This window comes from Panthera tigris, chromosome B4, assembly GCF_018350195.1.
Source record: "Panthera tigris isolate Pti1 chromosome B4, P.tigris_Pti1_mat1.1, whole genome shotgun sequence".
NCBI lineage: Eukaryota > Metazoa > Chordata > Mammalia > Carnivora > Felidae > Panthera > Panthera tigris.
Window position 1 is genome coordinate 80,207,223 of NC_056666.1, and position 21,435 is coordinate 80,228,657.

The following is a 21,435-nucleotide window of genomic DNA, read 5'->3' on the forward strand; positions in this document are numbered from 1 at the left end:
TTGCCGGCACATCTGGTACAGGTGGGGGTGTCTGGGACTGTTGGGCCGGCAGCTCTCTTCGTCCTCACTATGGCTTTGCACCTGTAACCAAGATCCCAGCAGAACCCAGAGCCAGTGGGGAAAGGTGTTGGATGGCAGGTGGCCATAGGGGAAAGAGGCTGAGTGTACTTGAGAGACTTGGATTCTTCTGTCTTGGCAGGAATGTGGTAGTGAGGAACGCAGGAGCTGAGGTGCAGCTCTATGTCCAGTGAGAGGTGACATACATGCAAACGATATTACAAATCATCACAGCTTCTCTTTGTGGCAAGGGTCTGAGAACTTTCCCAAGAGAGCTCAGCATTTGATGGCAGTACTGTCTATAGTCCCAGGCAAGAGAGGTCTTAGGTTTTTGAGAGTCCACAGGATGAAGAGTTGGTGGACCTACATGATATGCCCACCTGGATCCTGCACTACCCCTTCTAGAACATGTTCCGGTTACAAAGGATGCCCAGATATTGTGCTCAGATGGCTTCAAGGCTTCTTCAGGGAATTGCACTGGTTTTGCCTGATATCTGTTGTCTTAAAAGGTTAACCTCTGGACTAACGAATGCACTCCTAGGCATGAGTGATGACCAGCGGATGGCTATTTTTGTGAGTAGATGGCTATTTTGTGTGTGTAGCTTTTGGATATGCAGGCTGGGGTGCTCACACATCTATAAGCAAAGTCTTTGTGGTTTAGGACAGATCTGGGCATGGGAAGAGAAGGTGACAGTCCAGGAACTAGGGAGTGGCTCTGCCCACACTGCTGTGTTCTAGCACAGAAATCCGAAGAGTCTGAGAATTTAAATTTGAACCTGGACTTCCAGGTCTTTATGGTTACATATTTATTGATGTAGAAGAGAACATACTTTATTTCATAGTGTTTAGCTTAGTGTATAATCGACCTCTATTTATACTCTTGTGCTGATCCCACAAATGATAGACAGGTGTGCTTGATGAGAAACTTCAGTGAAGATCAGATCAGATGAGGAATTAGAAAAGTTCTGGAAACCTGGATGCTCTTAAGAAATCACACCTATTAATCCTTCTCCATTAACCTACTCCCAAAAGTTTCCGAATGTAGTTCAAGAATTGGGATATCTGGCGAGGACAGGGAGCCTGGATTCCCTTTACCCAATGGCAAGAATACAAAGCCTTTCTCTGCCAGCCTCTCTCCTGCCCCCAACCCTCTCATGTCCTCCAAGTCACAAGTGTCCTGCAGCTGCTGGGTTAGAGATGGGTGCAGTGCTGGGTGCTCTTGGCTCTGCTGGATGATGGACAAGTCCAATGACTTAACCATCCTGCTCATGGGATTCTCCTGAAACAGGCTCTTTCTTGCTCTGCTCTTTCTTTTCCAGAAAGTCGCATCCTTGGCTAAATGGACTTCCTTACTGGTGGCCTGTAGACCCCACAGCTCTCTCTTCACCTGTGCAGGGTCTGTGCTCCACTGTAGATCTGCTTTGGGCAAAGAATGTGTGCAACAGGTTGCCTCTGGGTTCAAATCCAGAGTTTGTGATGGTGTTTGCATTGTGGATATCCCCTGCTGTGTTTCCTCTTTATGGCAAAGGGCACATGGACCAGAAGAAGTGGGCAGCTTTGTGTCCCTGGTGGGAGGAACAGGATCTTCCTCTGAGCCTGGCCCAAACCCAAGGTCTTGTTGGAAGACCAGTTTATCTCCTCTCACTCTGTCCATCACTTCCCATACCACTTGGTCCAAACTGTTCTTTTTGGTGATATTATGGGGTGCTGATAGCCGGTCTCGGGGACATGTATACAGGCACATCTTGGAGATGGCTTTCCGGAGGCGCTCTCTGGGTGACTGAGGTTCAGGTTGTGGAGCCAGAATCTTGATGGATGGCACATCAGGGTTGCAGTTCCAGAACATGTGGGATGGTGTGAACTTTTGGACAGGTGTCTTAGACACATAGGAGTAGAGACAGAAGAAGGCATCAGCAGTGACGGCCAGTGTTTGCACCTGCTTAAACCTGCCTGGGCACAAGGGTTAAAGATGGTGAATCTGGGGGTCATCAGTAAATTATCCCTTGTATATCTTCCTTCAATAGCCTTCCCAAGGCTCAAAATTCAGAAAGAAGATGCCATATTTCCCAGCAGTGTTTCTCCCATTTAGATTTCTCACACCCAGGATCCCCCTTCTTCACTTTCTTGACTTCTTGATTCACCATCCTGAATAGATGATTTCCTTCAGCCCAAAAATTAATTCTGTATGGGATGAGGAGCTTTTCTGCATCCTGATTTAACATATCCTTTCTGATGTCAGTATATTCTAAACAATGGCTTCTAGTACTGTTTGCTTTAGATGACAAACATGACAAAAAAGGACAAAATCAACATCATTTTCTTAGTAACAAAACTTTAGGGTTCTAGAAGGCTTCTGGACAGCGACAAATTTGAAGAATGGTAATTATTAGCCAGTGGACTAGGGTACAGAAATTTAGATGGACTATATCATTTTTTTAAAAGTAAACACTACACCCAATGTGGGGCTCCTATTCATGGACTATATCATTTTATTAGACCTTGCTTCACAAAGTGTGGTCCCTGGTCCAGAAGCATGGGCACTGCTTAGGAACCCCTTATAAATGTAGAATATCAGACTGTATCTCAAGCATTTTAATAATCTCCTTTGGTAATTCATGCGCATATCCATGTTTGAAAAGCACTGTGATAAACCATACGTCTATTACGGTGTAAAACTTCCAAAAGGCAAGAATCATGTTCCTCTTCTCTAGTCTGTTCTTCCAGAATTTAACATCTAATTATGTACTTGGCACTTAAAATAAATTCAATAAATTATCCTCTAATTTTAGTGTGCATAAGAATCATCTAAGGTTGTGAAAATACTCCAACTCAAAATCATTGTTGCAGCAGGTCGAACTCAGGAATGTAATTTTACCAAGATTATTTCAAGTTGAATCTGATGCAAAGACTCTGAAACAACACTGTCAGAAACACAATCATGTTGAGGATGTCACAGAATATAATTTGAAACATAATCTAACATATAGAGTCAAATAGAGGGGCACCTGGGTGGCTCAGCTGGTTAAGCGTCTGACTCTTGATTTTGGCTCAGGTCATGATTTCATGGTTTGTGAGACTGAATTCCATGCCAGGCTCCTTTCTGACAGAACAGAGCCTGCTTGGGATTCTCTCTCTCTCTCTCTCTCTCTCTCTGCCCCATCCCTGCTTGTGCTTGCTGTATCTCTCTCTCTCTCTCTCTCTCTCTCTCTCAAAATAAATAAATAAACATTAAAAAAAGAATCAAATAGAGTCTTTTATCCCTCATCCAGCTAGAGAAGTCCTCTCATATCTTTGCTTAGTATGGAATCAGGACAATTTAAATAATTGTTACCCTGGATGTGGTCTAAGGATTACACATAAGAATCCTGTGTGCTTGTTTAAAACAAATATTCCTGGGGCGCCTGAGTGGCTCGGTCGGTTAAGCATCCGACTTCGGCTCAGGTCATGATCTTGCAGTTCGTGAGTTCGAGCCCTGCGTCGGGCTCTGTGCTGACCGCTCGGAGCCTGGAGCCTGCTTCGGATTCTGTGTCTCCCTCTCTTCCTGTCCCTCCCCTGCTCATGCTCTGTCTCTCTCTGTCTCAAAAATAAATAAAACATTAAAATTTAAAAAATAAAATAAAATAAATACTCCTGAGCCTCTCCCTCTGTGGAAAAAAAAAAAAAAGCCTATGAATATGAATGTTTTATAAAGTCTCTGGACAATCTAACATATTTAACTTTGAGAACAATTGCCCTAAAGGGAAGTGATTTTAATACAGTGGCTATAAATGAGGAACGTTCTATTGTTCCAACTGATGAGAACAATTGCCCTAAAGGGAAGTGATTTTAATACAGTGGCTATAAATGAGGCATGTTCTATTGTTCCAACTGATGAGAACAATTGCCCTAAAGGGAAGTGATTTTAATACAGTGGCTATAAATGAGGAACATTCTATCATTCCAACTGAGAAATAAAAATGGGGATAAGAGGTAAAAACATTGTTCTCATTTGATTCAGCTAAAGGAGAGAAGGCCTAAGAAAGTAATAGTGATATGAAGTGTCTTCAAGACTATTTCTTTAAGAGGGAGAGGCATACATCAAAATTCTCCACATTGAAAACAGCAGAAAGGAAATAGACACAAGAAACAAAGGGTCGGTGAAACTGACCAAGAGGAAGTAGCATCTAGAGCCACTGTTGTGAATGGCGGCGAAGTAGAGCGGGCCTATGGTAACACTCACTGGCCAGCATGAGGCAAGGGTCCTCCGTCTCAACCCTCCGCACCTGGGCCTTCAGGAAGAGCTGGAAATCAATGCCTTTGGCCTGAGAAGGGGTAGTGAAAAATCGGGCGGGAATCCGAGAATTGTCCTTGTGGTCCTCTTGGCCAAAGCCCAGACTGAAGAGGATGTCTTCTGCATCTTCTTGCACCTTGTCCAGAATCTCAGAGATGCTGAAAGGAGGGAGGTTCGGTAAATAGGGGCAACTCTGAGTTTCAAGGTCATCCAGAGTACCTAATAAAATTGTCAGAAGACTTACATACCTTCCTGATCCTTTCTCTAGCTTCCATTTTGACTTTGAGAAAAGCTTTCCCTTCCGTGAACCTACATTTTTGGTCTGAACATGAGAATTACAACCCAGCCCTGGTTTAAAAATCCAATTAGACTCTATCATAGTACTTTAAACATCACAGATGAATGAAAATTTGCTATGAGAGGGATATAAAAAATTGAAAACATCATAGATTTAAAGAAATCTTATGGTTATGGGTTATTAATCAGTCAGTTCCCACCTGCACATACTATGATTTCGCTGGCTTTTGCCAAATGCTTTGTGGCTTGCTACTCAACTTACCCTGATGGTTGTGTGGGACAACGAGGCACTGAGTGTGTAAGAAACACAAAACTCATTTTATCCTTACCCTGAGGTAAAAATTAACCAATGTTCAAAACCTGATTTTGTAGCACTATTTTTTTCAGGACAGAAACCCTGCATTACAGAAGATCAAGCATTCTCTGTCTCTCTCAGTGTGGCACTAACATGTCTCTACATCCAAAGCTGTGTACCACCAAGCTGGTGACACTAGAGCTCAATAACTATGCATTCCACATGAATAAGTCATGGGGATGAAAAGTACAGGATAGGGGATATAGTCGGTAATATTGTAACAGCATTGTTATGGTGACAGATGGTTACCACACTTATCCTATCTTATACAGTGTAATGTGTAGAAGTGTTGAATCACTATGTTACACACATGAAACTAATATAATATTGTATGTCAAGCATATTTCAGTAAAAAAGTACAGATATCTGAGTCTCCAGAGATTCTGACTCAACTGAAGTGGGATGTGGCCAGGGTAGAGGCTTCGTGAGGACAAATCACTAAAGATAGGCACATGGCTAATAAATCTGAGAACTGGGTCTCAAATTCAAACCTTGACACCAAATTCCAAACACTTGTTATCACACTGCTTTGTTTTTCATAACTTTCCACCTTCAAGTTGTTTGTGTTTGTCTTTTGTTCACCCTACTTGACTGGAGCTCCTGGGGGCAAGCACTTTGCTTCACGTTTTCAAATTTCACATAGTCATTGCCCCATCTGCATAAGGGGATACAAAATTGCCTGAGTGAATCAATATTTAATTGCTTCATTCAATCAACAAATCAATCAATCAATGCATTTACCGTAAACAATTGCTATAAGTCTAGGAACTGTGGTGATACCCATACTACACCTCCTGGGGTACAAGTTCACCTCTGACACAGCATTCCAGCTCTGAGCCATGGATTCCTCTGCACTGCCCCCTGACCGTTGTTCTTGAAGCAAATGTGGACATACTTCTCAAGTACGTGACTGCATAGAATCTCCAGTAAGGTATCCAAGAAAAAATGGGCAAGGGTTCTTGGTTCCATTCTCTTCTGCCTCTCCTCTTCCCCACTCGTACAACCCTGCCACACCTGGTATCTACCTTGAACTAGTCTTGTTGGTCCCACTGGTCATGCTGCTGGAAGCCAAACTGCAGCCAAGATCCAGTAGCTGGAAGGGCCGGGCTGTCTCCAGGAGACTCCTGCAGGGATAAGAGCTGATGTCACATGACTCTTGTCAGCAGTCTACATCCTGGTTCCAAGACGTGCTCTGCTGGGCATATTTACCCCCCTGCTGTGTACCTTCTACCGTCTACTGCACAAACTCAGTCTAGGGCCTCATTCCTGGTTGGAAAATCTCACCCTTTAGCTCTTTGTGTTTGATCTCTTTGACTCTGACACCTACCCTAGTTCAGTAGCTCCTGACAGAGACATCATTCAGTCTGGGTGACCCTAACACTTACCTGGAGAAGACTTTGCCATTGGCGGCCAGCAGTGTGGCTGGGCAAGGAACAAAAAGGCAAAAAGAAAGTTAGAAGGGAAAATGAAAATCACCTATGCTGCCTCTCTGAACTTAAAACTCAGCCCCCTCCATTCCTCTCTGCCACTACTACAGGCTTGCTGAACCCCATGAACTCTGCTCTTCATGGGAGTATCTAAAGATCATCAAACATAGACCTGGAAGGGGGGCAGACATGGCAGAGAACAAGTGGCCCTAAGCCTCTGAACTTATAAAAACCATGATTGGTGTCTAGGCCAGAGTTTCTCTGTCCTGAGGAGGGTAACATCATTCAGCCTTCTAGGCTAGTGTTCCTGCCCCACAGGGTGAGTCTCTACAGGTCCCGGGAGACACTGGTACATTGCAATACCTCCATCCTTTATTTAAACCGTCATCTTCTTGCAGGCAATCTCTCTCTTATACCCAGTATTTAGTCTGCTTTACGCTTCCTATACAGATTCAATGATGTCTAGGCAGCCAATGTTATGGTGATTTTATACGTAATCTTCCCAGGAGCCAAATGAAAGCCCTCATGATGGACTGGTAGGCATCATGTGAGGTTGGTGAGGAAGTATGTCTGGACACATGATGCTTTATGAGTTTTACCTTACGTCATAACGAGACTGTTTTTTTTCCTACAGATAAGACCCCAGTGAATGGGTTTCTTTTTTCCACAGTTCTCCCTTTGCATTCTACCCTTTCATTTCTTAAGTATCTAATGTATAACCTCTTTTTTGATTCCAACATCAGAGAGCTGTGCCACTTACCCTCTGCTCCTAGGGTCAAATCATCTTCGAAGCTGGTTCCATGGCTGAGGCACCCTGTGGAATAAGGCAAAGGTCACAGAAAACAGGCTTACACACACATACACACACACACACACACACACACATTTATATACACGAACATCTATAAACACATAATCACATCAGACATCACATGTTTGCAAAACTCCCCCCAGCTATACATACACTACTTCAGAAATCACATTTGTATTTTGATTTAGAAAGACTGAAACAATCACCTGTAATTAACCTGTCTCCTATATCACATAGTCATGTACACGATCCTCTGTCAGGTAGTGAGCACACGGAGGTGTGTACTCACACTCACACGCATAAACACACACATCTTATAAAGCTCTTTTCCTGTAACGGTGGTTGGTAGCTGAACAACCACTAACAGAAGATAATCTTTGAGTACTAGTCAGCCTGTCAGCTGAGCCAACGCTTACTCTATCTTTTGGACCTCGTAGACTGCCTTGTGACTACTAATAGGTGTTTTATAGACAGTTAAAAGGCAGTCAGCATTCTTATATGTGCATATGTGTGTGCATGTATATATACTCTCTCTCTCTCTCTCTCTCTCTCACACACACACACACACACACACACACACACAGCCATATCACTGTCCAGATAGAAGAATAATAGAAGAAAGAAGAGAGCCTATACTCACCACTGTAGCCTGACTGTCCTGTTTCCTCAAAAAACCCTTCTTCAGAGTACCTGAGGAGCAAAAATGAGGGTTGAAGCCACTACATTTTTCCAAGGTGCTTTTCCTCAAATAAATCTCACAAGTTCATGTAATTTTCCAATGCGAACCAGCAGTACTTAACTGCCTTTATGTTGAAGAAAGCTAAGACACAGTGGCTAGTTGACAAATTCGTAGAAGTAGTCAGGGGAAGTGGGACTAGGGTGCACTGTATTTTAGATTGTGCTGCTATTGTACTGACCACTCCGTCCAAAGTCAGCTCAGAAAGCGACAAGTCTGCAGTTGCTAGGTAAAACAGGAAAGAAAAAACAGAGAAACAAAACCAGAGAAATACATTTATAGTAGCAGTGCTTAGGGGTGCCATAATTTCCACATGACAGATACAAGTGTTGATAGTTTTCAACTTGTAGGAGGAGGTCAACTTGACTCCCCACACCCTCTTCCTTCTCTCTGAGCCATGATCATATCTCTCAGGAAGCAGCAGAAACTGCGTTTTGGTTAGAGATTCTGATTTTACATTTTGAGGTATGGTCTTATCAAACATTTACCATCTCCACAAGAGGGACAGACAGAAATCAGCATACTTGCTAGTGAGAAACAACTCAGTTTTACCAACCAGGAAGAATTCTGTGTCTGAAACAGGTGATTGCATTCCTGCTTCCTGGCTGCTGTGCTGTTCTCAGATATTACATAAGAGGATGTGGATACCTAGATATGTCCGCTTCCAAGGACTAATATGTTGTGAGTTTTACAGCGTTCATTTTCCTGAAAGTTTTTAAACAGGAAGTTGCACATGATGCTTTGAATCTAACCTCAGTATGTAATCACTCAGTGAAATGTTTAATTACTCATTGATGGTAATGAGTTTACTAACTGAACACCCATAGATCAAGTTGTGTTTAAGTTTTGCAAAATAAATCACTGCATATATAGACATCTTTTATTGGCACCTTCCTTTCAATAGTGGAAAATCAGTCATGTTTTCCAAAATCTGTATTTTTACGTCTTCATGAAAAAAAAAACTGCACATCAAGGTACATTATAAAATAATGTAATACACAAGCTAATTAAGGATGGTTAACTCTCATATGATTTCACTCATACGTGAAATTTAAGAAACAAAACAGATGAACATAAGGGAAGGGAAGGAAAAATAAGATAAAAGTCAAACCGTAAGAGAGTCTTAAATACAGAGAACAAACTGAGGGTTGCTGGAAGGCTAGTGGGGGGCGGGATGGGCTAAATGGGTGGTGGGCATTAAGGAAGGGACTTGTTGGGATGAGCACTGGGTATTATTTGTAAGTGATGAACCACTAAATTCTACTCCTGAAACCTACACCACACGATATGTTAACTAACTTGAATTAAAAAAAAAAAAAAAAAAGAATGGGTAACTCTATAAATGTGCTTCTCTTCCTAACAGATGACACAAAAACATATTTTAATATAATATTACGAACATATATGTTAGTATATACACTATTAAAAATATCAGTATAAATTTATATTTACTATTACTACTAAAGAACCACAACATATAAAGTCAACTATTAGAATAGTGAGGTTGACTATTGCATTTAATGCTTGTGATGTAGCTACATGTAATGGAAGTATCAAAGCCCTCCAGAACTGGGAGACACCAAATCTCTATTGTAAAATGGACAAATCGTATGATAAATTAATGCTTCACAACGACAAAAAAGAATGAACATTTAACAGGAGACCTACCCTCAACAAACTTCGAAGCACACAATACTCCATTGTTAACAATACTGCACTGTTAATATAGGCACTATGTTGTGTAGAGCTCTAAGACTCACTCATCTAGTGTAACTGAAACTTATACGTGTTGAGCTGTACTACAGTTATATTAAAAAGAAAAATTCAATTGATATGTATGCTATACTTCAATAAAATTTACTTTAAAGAATACCGCAGGTAAAATTTCTGGGGTGTCCAAGCACAACTCAGTGCTATTCACTAAATACGAGGTTTTGTTGGGTGTTCAGCCTACATGTCTCTTCTCTGGTTGTGCCCTGGCAGGCATGTTCATATTCTCTATATGAGGACCAGCCCAGGATGAGCTTTGGGACAGTAGGCTGTGTGTAGGTGGAATCTACTATAGAAGTACGGACATGAGTCTGGATCTACTGATTGACCTGAAGATGACTGAAAACTTCATGGCCATCACCCAAGTACCAGGCCTTTCGTGTATTAATGCTTAGGACATAAAACCCATGACTAGGAACTAGATCCGTAGCTGCTCCTCTCTGTCTTGCACTGAAAGATCCCTTTGCATCATCTCAAGTCTGAAATAGGAGAGCCAAGGTACTGTTTGTCTTGTATAGCGAGTTCCTAAGCAGAAGTAGGAGGGAGGATCGGATTGTGAAAAGAAGGATGTGACTCTTTTTAGCTTCTTCCAGCAATTTCCATAGATCTTGCCTGTGAGATTTAAGCTCAAGTCCACACAGATGATTTCTGGGCTCCCAACCCTACCTCTCATGATGCAAAAGCAACACACTCATATCCTAGAACCCCCCCTGGGAGCTTTAAGAGGAGAAAGAAAAAGGAGAGGCATAGTTTGTGAAGATATACATGATCTAGACCTGCAGCAGAATGGTCTGCCACTGGATTCAATACACTGAGAGACACTGACACTAAATTACTCCGGAAGTTGGCAGGTTTTCCTGGAGAGCCTGTCAGAAAACAAAACCGTGTTGCTATCGGAGAATGTTTATTTGGCACTGGAAAGAAAATGGAAACCATAGAGCCTTGAAATAAAATTTGAGAAGTGCGGCCAAGCACCTGTCAACAGAGTGGACAGGTATCCGGTGAATATGGGCTCCTCGTTCATCTTGTCTCGTCTGTGGTCTTGGCAGCCTAAGAATTGAACACTGTGGTGACTCAGAAAGTCATATCTGGAATGCATTTTCCCTATCTTCTTCAATGTCTATTACCAAAATCAAGTGTTCTCTCGCTACCGTCAATCATCCTTAACCTTTAATTTTTCTAATTGTTTCATATAACTAAAAAGTATTACATTGTATTAGGGAGGATTCAAAAATAGATATAATTGGAAATATTTTATAAACCTAATAATTCCCCCTCCAGAGACAAGTGTAGTTTTTTTAAGTTTATTTATTTATATTGAGAGAGAGAGAGAGAGAGGCAGAGAGAGGAGAGAGAGAGAACCCCAAGCAGGGTCTGCATTCTTGGCACAGAGCCCAGTGTGGGGCTTGAACTCATAAACCGTGAGATCATGAGCTGAGTCGAAATCAAGAGTCGAATGCTTAACTGACTGAGTCACCCAGGCACCCTGACAAATGTGTATTAAGAGATTTTCCTGTGGGCTTTTTAAAGTTTCACTATTAAAATTTTTTCAACAACATCAAAAGGTAAAGAAAAAATGACAGATACCTTGCACTTGCCACCCTACTTTCACACCTGTAAGCATTCTGTCATATTTGTTCCTGAACTCTCTTAATAAAAATAAAAATATAATATTAAAAATATAACTACAGCCTCATTTTATTCTCATTCCTTCCCAGAGGTGACCACTATCCTCGAGTTGGCATGTATCCCTTCTGCACATACTTTTCTGAGAAATAAAGAGATTTAGACAGACAGATGCTAAGTATATAGGCAGGTCTATTTTGTGAAATTTTCAAGTAGCACAAAGCCCCTCCTTTATAAACCTCACCGCTCACGTATTATTACAGAGCATAAAGCATTTGTGCATATACTATATCATTTAAATCTCACAATAAACATTGAAACTTTATTATTATTCTAGGTCTCTACTTTCTAGGCAAGGAGTCTGAAATAGAAGGAGTGTTGATTGTTTTCTTACAGGTGGTTCCACAGATAGTTAGCACAACTTTTGGCTCAAATCCTGGAGCCTCTTTACTCACCAGACTATTTTTTTCAGCCCATGTTTTGTTTAGGGTTTATTTTTGTAAAATATGGGGGGGGGGAACGTAATTTCTGGAGTTTACAATCTTGTGTTTCTGTGAATTTATTCTTTCCAGCTGGAATGTAGTATGTTTTGAGTCAAGGAGCATATTTTAAACTACTTGGCCCCCTCTGAGGGCATTTAGATGATCAGACATTATCAGCAAATATGCTGTCAACAATTACTGATGAATTTAAATTGACTCAAGAATAGTTCATGATAGAAAGACCAGGAGCTGACTGGTTCTCCAGTAGGTATCAGGTGAGGCGTTCTAAATCCTAGGACAGTTGTGATGCACCAAAAAAATGCCAGCATTCCTATTACCACCACCCCTTCAACTTTCTGAACTTTGAGGACCCTTTACTGACTTTGAAGTCAATGAATTGTGAACCAGATTAGGACAAGAAGGACAATATGTTTTGTAAACCACAAAACCACAAAATAAATCCCTCCTGGCATTACCTTCTGGGGCAGAATTGAAATAAATAACCTTAGATGATTCATTTCCTACCAAATAAGCAAGGATGGGTTTATTGATATGTTAACAGGTCCCCAGACTTTATAGATTGAAGGCCATATAAAGTTTGAAACATAAGGGGAACTAAGGAGCTGCATTCTCAGCATCATCATACAGAGGATCAGGATTAAGTAGGGCATAGAAGCTTTCCCTCTGGGTAGACTGAGCCTACTTAAAAGTAGGGTTAGGTTTAGGGTTGGGTACTGATGAGGTGTGGGGTCTCGTATTTTACTGTTTCCGAGGAGAGAGATACTGCATTTTGCCCTGAAGTACCTTCTCCAGTTCTGGTTTCAATGACTGGGGTAAACCGACAGCCTGTCTTCCTGCGTTCTGTAGTAGAAATTAACACAGTGATGAATTCCTATGATGATAAGAACAATGAGGTTTCTGAGAAATATCATACGATTTCACTCATATGTGGAATTTAGGAAACAAAACAGATGAACTTAGGGGAAGGGAAGGAAAATAAGATAAAAAGAGAGGGAGTCAAACCATATGAGACTCTTAAATACAGAGAACAAACTGAGGGTTGCTGGAGGGCTGGTGGGTGGGGGTATGGGCTAGATGGGTGATGGGCATTAAGGAGGGCATTTGTTGAGATGAGCATTGGGTGTGATATGTAAGTGATGAATCAGTGGGTTCTACTCCAGAAACCAATACTGCACTGCATGTGAACTAACTTGATTTTAAATAAGTTAAAAAAAAAAAAAAAGGACAATTGGGTTTCTAACTCCTGTTTTGTTATACAGTGTCAGACTTCAGTCTGAAGAAGAAGCAATGGAGGCGGGATCTGAAAAGCCCGGACAGTGCCCTTAACTGCAGATGTCCATCATTCTGGACTATAGACCGCATCCAGTCTGGATTTCCAGGCCTCCGCTCCTTAGTCTCAGCCCAGAGCTGTGCTTCATTCATGGCCCACTCCCCACATTCGCCCCAAACCCTTGCAATCCACACCCCCACCCCGGCCATTTCCACCTCACATCTAACCATGAAGCCCAGTCAAACCCGTTTCGCTGTCTCTGAGCTCCCAAGAGTCAGGGCCTGTTCGCAGATTTAGCCATCCACCCCACTCACTGTCACCGCCCGTCTGGCACTTACCCGCAGTCCTGTAGCCAGTCTTCAATCTTACTGATCGGATTCCCTGGAAATAGCAGAGAGCAGATCGCCGTGAGAGCTAAAGGAGGCCAGGCTTCCTCCCTGCAACTCAGCCTGTTCTGCAAGTTTGTCCTTATGTAAGCCGTACCATGACCCCTTTCCCCCCACAAAGCTTTTCTGTAAGAGATGAGAGAATTCTTCCATGTATAAAAATAGTGGGTGTTTCTTCTCTCTCTGCTTCCCGCCCCCTTCTGCCTGGATTGTGGAAAATGCCCAGGATGGCAGGCCCACGGCTCCCTTTTCCTCAAGGTTTGGGAACAGGGGTGGATTCTTCTCTAACAAAATTTAAAAAATAATAATAATAAAAAGAAAAAGACAACAAAAAAATCAGAATTTTGTGCTTACACTTTTGTTTTCTGCCAAATAAGCAAGGATGGATTTATTTATATAAAAGTTTTTTTGTTTTTTTTTTAACTCTTAGGTCTACAGTCTCATTTGAACCTCTAAGAAGCTGTGAGAGGCACATAGAAAACGTACTACCACGACTTGAGGTATGACCACTTCAATCAGACAAACACGCCTGTGAGAGGTAAGTGACTAGCCAAAGGTCACACAGCTCCCTAGCAGCGGAGTTGAAGTCAGAGTCTCAGCATCCACTTGAGTGTAACCTTGTTGCACAGACAAAATAAAAATGCCCCAAAGCATTCAAGAGAACCCTGACCTCAGGCCCTTATAGCCCGGGATGATGCAACAATGTGCTTTCTTTTTCCTCATCTTATGCCTATCTCTCTCTCTCTCCCACAATCTATATCTTGTATCATTTCACTCTTCTTCCTTTAAACTCATTAAACCCATCAAAATGAGCCTCCCTGAAGGCCTAGCCTCACCCAGGAAACCACTGCCCACGCTCTGCAGACCTGTGCCCGTGGGCACACTTTCCCCAGCACCAGGCGATGTGGAAGTCTATTTGTGGTCTAACTGCCTCTTACCTTCCTGGAAAACGTCATCCAGGCTGGAAGGCTCAGGATCTGAGACATCTTGCAGGACGGCCCCAGCCTCCTCTTCCAAGACCTGGGTCTGCCAGTGGCGGCTCTGCCGGAGCCAGGCCCGCCGCTTCTCCCAGGACGTGGGGCTCAGCACAGAGCCCTCCATGGCCCTGGCTCAGACTTCAGGGCCTCCCGCCACGTAATGCTGTTCTTCTGAGAGCTGAAACACAGTGATAGCCCCCTCATCGTCCGTTCAGAAGCCACCCCAGGGTTGCCCCACAACTCCCCAGCTCTGCATCAAGGAGCATGACCTCTGTGCCCATCCAGGAAGAGGGAAGAGATGTCCAGCCCTTCCTCTGTCTTCCAAAAGAAAAAAAAATGTTCTGAAATATACCAGGGCAAGTCTTTCAAATCAGCAAATCTGGCAATTTCGAACATCTTATGATGTAAAGGACATTGAGAAAGTTCTAACTTAAAAGAACTGCTACTTCTCATGAAAGTTGACATACTATATTAAAAAACAACTTTTGGGGGCATGTAGGTGGCTCAGTCAGTTGAGTGTCTGACTCTTAATTTTGGCTCACGTCATAATCCCAGGGTTGTGGGATCTGTGCTGAGTGAGGAGCTTGGTTAAGATTCTCTCTCTCTCTCTCTCTCTCTCTCTCTCTCTCTCTCTCTCTCTCTCTCTCTCCTTCTGCCCCTCTCCCCTGCTGGAGTGCGTGCTCTCTGTGTAAAACAAAACAAAACAAAATAAACTTTCTCTAATCCTTAATGATGTTGCCTCTCAGAAGCTTCCATTAAAATTAGAATATCTTTAGGGGTGCCTGGGTGGCTCAGTTGGTTGGGCATCTGACTTTGGCTCAAGTCATGATCTCACGGTTTGTGAGTTTGAGCCCCGCGTCGGGCTCTGTGCTGACAGCTCAGAGCCTGGAGCTTGCCTCACGTTCTGTGTCTCCTCCTCTCTCTGCCTCTCCCCCATTTGCACTCTGTCTCTCTCTGTCTCTCAAAAATAGATAAATGTTAAAAAAATTAGAATGTCTTTACATTTGCAATGTATACAATTCACTTTGTTTGATCTTCATAGAGATGCATGAAGAATTTCCAGGTCTGAAAGGTTAAACAACTTTTTCTAAGGTGCCACAGCCGAGATGTCACTCCAACTACAGTCATTCTGAGTTTGTTGTTTGTTTTGTTTCGTTTCCTGTTTTATGTATTAGGGATCCGCATAAGATTTCTCTTGGAAAAGAATTCCCATAATACAAACAACAAGGAGATGTGGCCTTATGCAATTAGCAGTCACAACCTCCAGGATCATTACTTTCTGATTTGTCAACCTGGGTTTCTCCATAGCTATGAGTTAATGCCTTGGTTCATCAATGCATTTATATTTTTTTTTTCTTTGTTTTTAGTTTTTATTTTAGAGAGGCGGGGGGGGGGGGGGGAGGGGGAGGGAGAGAGAATACTAAGCAGGCTCCACGCTGACGTGGGGCTCAGCCCCACAGCTGTTGAGACCATGACCTGAGCCAAAGTCGAATCAGAGGTTCAACTGACTGAGCCATCCAGGTGCCCCAATGCATTCATATTTCATTTAACACTGCCCACTCAACATCTCTTGTGTTCCTCCCAAAGATGCATTCTGATGGCACTAGCCACTTATTCAAAGAGGAAGAAGGAGGGGAAAAAATCACTCAGCTGTCCAAATAGAGCTTACAAAGCCTTGAGGCTGATGTACCTAGAGGTACATTCACTGGCTTATACTCTGTCCTACCTCTTCCTTCCTGCTACTCTCACTCAGCCCGTACGGTTAACAAGTAGAAGTGGGACCAGAGCTCTTCGGGGTCTCATCCGTCTCCTCCCCAGAGCTGCCATCAACAGCTTCATCTTCATTGCTGTGCTTTTAATTGTTAGAGCAAGGGAGGGGTGCCTGGGTGGTTCAGTCCACTGAGTGTCCAACTTTGGCTCAGGTCATGACCTCACAGTCCGTGAGTTCCAGCCCCATGTCAGTTTCTGTGCTGACAGCTCAGAGCCTGGAGCCTGCTTGGGATTCTGTGTCTCCCTCTCTCTCTGCCCCTTCCCTGCTCATGCTCTGCCTGTCTCTCTCTCTCTCTCTCTTTCAAAAAATAAACATTAAAAAATTTTTTTTAATTGTTGGAGCAAAGGAAAACAACAGAAAAAGAATAAGAATGCCAGTTTCCTTAGACTTCTTATTCTTCAAGGACTTAAAAACAAGATCATTAGGGAGGTATTCAACAATTTAGGCCCTAAAACAGCTGTTTTTGAGAAGAACATCCGGAACATAAGATGCCTTCCTAGGGCAATGAAATTGTTTTGGATGCCTCTGCTTGCTACAGACAAAACATATCCAGAGACAAAGAATACATAGTTACTGTTGTCTGAGCTAAATTCTTTCACTTCGTGTCCAGCCCAACAGCAAAAATATCCTCCAAGGAGAGACAGCAGCCGGCACTTTGAGAAGTTGTTAACCCAGAGCACCCGGCTCTTCATCCACTGTTTGTGCCTTTTAAGGCAAATTAAATGAATAAATTAAGCTTGTGACGCAGAGAAGCCACAAAGAGGCGGTGCAGAAAAAAACTTGTCCTTTAGACAGAGATGCTGTGAGGTGATAAAAAGGAGGATGAAATTACCACTAGGAAGAACTGAGGAAAAGAGTCTAAAAAGCTTTGACTGGGGTTTATTTACCAAGTTCTTCACCTTCAAAATATTGAATAGGTTGGTGTTAGTTGGTCCAAAGAAGAAAACATCAAAGGCTGACTTGCCTACTGTCTTTAATTCCCAGAGTAAATGGACCTCATCTCAAACACAAGAATTCTTCAGCTCACAAAGGAGAGGTTTTTTTTGGCGATGAGGGGGATTTAAAAGGAAGGCAGCAGGGCAGGAAAAAAGGAGGGGAGGAAGAAGTGAAGAAAGGAAGAAAGAAAGGAAGGAGGGAAGGAAGGAAGGAGGGAAGGGAAGAGAGAGAGAGGGAGGGAGGGAAGGAGAAGAAGGAGGGAGGAGAGGAAAGAGGGAGGGAGGAGAAAAAGGAGGGAAGGAAAGAAGGAAAGAAAGAATATATGACTCCCACACTTTACTCTGCCACTTGCTAGTGGTATGACCTTGGAAATTTCAGTCCATTTCTCTGTTCTCAGTTGCTCAACTGGGACATTATGCTCTAAAATTTGATGCTTCTCATACCATAAATTTGTGATGTGTCATTTTACAGTTAAACCCCTATAAGGCCAGCAGAGTGTCCGAATCTCACCAGTGGAGATGGTAGATAGACACCTCTACTTGGGTTTCAACATCTTCTGTGATAGGAAATTCTATTCTACATTCCTCCACATCTTGGAAAATATATTACACGCATATAGGCTAAGTTCCTCTTTGCCTCCTGAAAATGCTTATCTCCTTTTAAACCCTACACTTTTCTCATGTTCTTTCCCCTCTCCATCTGCCTCTTCCTCAGCCTTTGACATACTTCACTTGCAAAGCCCACTCTTAACCAACCTTCTTCATGAAGTCAGACCCGGGTTCTATAGCCTACAATAGTCACCTTCACGGATTTCCTTCCCTGCCCATTTTTTCTTCTTAGTCCTTATCACTAACATAGTTGATATTTTATTTGTTAATCCTATTTATTGTTTGCTCTTCTGACTGGAATATAAACTCCACAAGGACAGAGATTTTGTCTGGGTTGTTCACTGCTGTATCCCTAATGCATAAAACCGAGAGGAATTCATTGTAGTTACTTAGGAAATACTTATTCTCTAAACGAATGAATGTTCAGTAGGTGACTATTCCCCAAAGGAGCCCATTGCTTTACAGATTCATCATAACCTAAGAGACCTATGTAGGGAGATCAGCTTCCAAAGGGTTAACAATGAACTTATAACTGTGTGCTACTAAGCATGTAACAATGTTTCCATCTTCAAGTTGGGAGAAAAGAGATGAATTTGAGAGTCTAAGACTTGTTTCTGTTCTAGGAGCTCCTATAATTATGAAAAGAAGTTGTAATTTCTTAACTATTCCTTTCTGTTTTAAGTTTATTATTATTATTATTTTTAGTAATCTCTACACCTAATGTGGGTCTCGAACTCCTGACCATGAGATTAAGGGTCCCATGCTCTTCCGACTGAGCCAGCCAGGCACCCCTTCTTAACTATTCCTATTTGCTCTTCTGTCCTATGCACAAAGGTTTTACTCAGTGTAAATACCTACAGGAGAAAGCCCATGGAAACAGAATCCGCAATGAATAAGTGTTCCAAAGAAGGGCTTATAAATAAATGACCATTATGGTTACAGCAACAGAAAGGCTAGACAAGTTAAGGTCTCTACCACCCACTGAGAATGACAGCCATTTTTGGAACAATTTGTGCGAGAATGGAATACTTTCTTCACCTGGGGAAGGGACACGGTTTCAAGTCTGAAAGAAAGGATGCCAGCCGTATCTAAGCTAATCTCAACCTTGGCAAACTGGTCACGGGCTCAGAGAATTGAGCAATTCTCCCAATCTCTGCCACAGAGACCTGTTCACGGGTGTTATGTGGGAGCGAGAAGCTCAGCGATGTTATGAGGGAGGGAGGGATAGAACTGTCTGGTTAGCGGTTGCAGGGAGGAAGCTGTGCTGCTGAGAGGTAGGAAACCGAGTATTCTTTGTGGGAATCTGGAGGAAGTGGCACACGATATCAGAGAAGCACATCAGCAGTGACAAGTGTTAGAAAGAATTGAAGGATGGATGGGTGCGCGCAGCGGTCGAAATGGCACCTTTGAAGGCCTTGGGACCTCATGTAAGAGAGGGAAGGGTGTGGAGCTATTTCCTTCAGACAAGTTACACAAACACACCCACATGTGCCACAGAGTGTGGTGCAGTGTAAAGAGTGCTGACCGGGAGGAATCGGGAGACGTGGACATTCTTCCAAACTTTTTGTCCGATCCATTGACGTCTGGCAAGCCAATTACATTCTTTCCTTGGGGAGCAGTTTCATCCTCTTGAAAATGAATTGGTGGGATTCGATGTTGTGTACATTTACCTTCGAGACCAATGTATACGAATTTATTTGAGTTGGGTTTCAAATACCTGTATGGCTACTATCTGTAAAAGCAAATGCCTTTGGGGCGCCTGGGTGGCACAGTCGGTTAAGCGTCCGACTTCAGCCAGGTCACGATCTCGCGGTCTGTGAGTTCGAGCCCCGCGTCAGGCTCTGGGCTGATGGCTCGGAGCCTGGAGCCTGTTTCCGATTCTGTGTCTCCCTCTCTCTCTGCCCCTCCCCCGTTCATGCTCTGTCTCTCTCTGTCCCAAAAATAAATAAAAAAAAACGTTGAAAAAAAAAAAATTAAAAAAAAAAAAAAAAAAAAAAGCAAATGCCTTTGTATCATTTTCCCCGTACGCATTAGGAAATGGTCCAGCGGCCTCTGGTGTTACTTCCCACTTGGCAGATTCCTTTTTAAGGTGGCCCTGGCTTATGAGGTTCCTACACTTCCAACTTTCATTGACCCAGGAAAGCGGTGAGTCTTGAGTCTTTGAACGAGGGAGGCTGAGAAGGAACCCAAATGAGCGTGATTCCATCAGGTGTTACTGCCCTTTTTTCAACTTTTCCACTTCTTTTGCTTTGGCTTATGCTGTGTCATCCACAGCATATTCTATCCAGACAAATTCTGTCTACACTTTGAAGGCTGATTCAAGTCATTGCTTCTCTTACCTGCCTCTAGCAACTGCCACATGTGCCTCTACCACGCCCAGCAAGAGGTACATGGTCACCCATCGGTCGTTATGTGTCACTCCTCATCAACCCTCCCCCAAGCCCCAACTCAGACACAGCATCGTACCTTTGCAACAGGAAGAACTCAGCAAATGCTGTACCTGCAGAGACGTGAGAATCAGACTGGCGCTGAGAAACTACCCTCGTTTAGTAGGTGTTACGGGACAGGTGCTCCTGACTTTCCACAAGGTCCCAAATCCTAATGTATATATATATTTTATACCTTGTAGAGAAGAGGAAAGAGGCTTGGGGCATAGTCATGCTGATCCTTTGTTGATGGAATGTAGGGGTCACATGGGTTTGACCAAAATTTTGTAACAGTTGAATTACCAAATTCTTCTATATTTAAAAAATTATTTTTCCAGAGTGTTCCATTCTAAGTTTCCATTCCTTGGTCAGAGGTTCCTTTTGGAATCTGATTGTTATCTTTCTTGATGCTGGTTTATATTACAAAATTGTACTTAATCTAACTTCTATGAGGAAGGAAGTCCTAGCTTGCTGGTACTTTTCCCTGATGTTCCTACGAACTGCCCGCCCCCTCAACCCAAAAAATTCCACACTACTTCTGTTGCTATTTACCTGAATTACCCCTTAAAAGCCTTATTTCGCCCTTCTGCTCTCATTTCCAGCCCTTTGCCCTTTCCTCTTTTCTCCAATTCTCTAAAGGTTCACTCCCCAAATATTTCTCCACAACCTGTCCAACGTTCTGGAATCTGACTACAACAAATAGAGTAGGAGGGAATTCTCTCTGTTCTGAGGATGTTATAGTTAAAAGTAGAAATTTCAGCTGATAGGATGGAAATTAGACAAAAGAAGATTCAGGAAATAAGAGCTTTGAAATGAATATCTTCTAATGAAAATCATCAGCAGAAGCAGAGAGTTTAGTATCAGGAGAAAACCTTTGTAGTTCTGTCATTATTACTACACTGAGAACATCATATACCCCAAGTATGTTTTTCTAAGGGATGTAGTCAGATTCGCTACATGGGTAAGTCAAAGTGATAGCTGCTAATAATAACTGGGATGTGTAGAGTACCTTATATTTATCCATAAGATCTTCCTGTAAACACTATCACTTAATCAAGACAATCACCTTGGAGCTAATTACTGTAATGTGAAACTCAGGGAGATATGTGACTTACCCAGGGCCATATATTTAGGATCTTGTAATGCTGAGATTTAAACTCAGTTGGTCTGACTCTAGTTGTGTGGTATTTCCATTAATTACAGAACAGG

General features: G+C 42.6%; 1 protein-coding gene across 4 annotated transcripts in view; it reads right to left on the reverse strand.

The window, feature by feature from the left end:
- Nucleotides 1-256: 256 nt before the first annotated feature.
- Nucleotides 257-21,435, reverse strand: part of TESPA1 (thymocyte expressed, positive selection associated 1) — a 40,971-nt gene continuing 19,792 nt past the window's right edge. For all 4 annotated transcript variants that reach the window (XM_042992476.1, XM_042992475.1, XM_042992477.1 and 1 more), the window contains 8 exons: nucleotides 14,447-14,663; nucleotides 13,461-13,503; nucleotides 7,858-7,907; nucleotides 7,167-7,220; nucleotides 6,365-6,401; nucleotides 6,005-6,103; nucleotides 4,277-4,485; nucleotides 257-2,007 (listed from right to left, as the gene is read on the reverse strand). In XM_042992476.1, the coding sequence (XP_042848410.1) occupies nucleotides 1,058-2,007; nucleotides 4,277-4,485; nucleotides 6,005-6,103; nucleotides 6,365-6,401; nucleotides 7,167-7,220; nucleotides 7,858-7,907; nucleotides 13,461-13,503; nucleotides 14,447-14,609 (1,605 nt within the window). In that variant the 5' untranslated portion in view covers nucleotides 14,610-14,663 and the 3' untranslated portion in view covers nucleotides 257-1,057. The remainder of the gene's footprint in view (nucleotides 2,008-4,276; nucleotides 4,486-6,004; nucleotides 6,104-6,364; nucleotides 6,402-7,166; nucleotides 7,221-7,857; nucleotides 7,908-13,460; nucleotides 13,504-14,446; nucleotides 14,664-21,435) is intronic.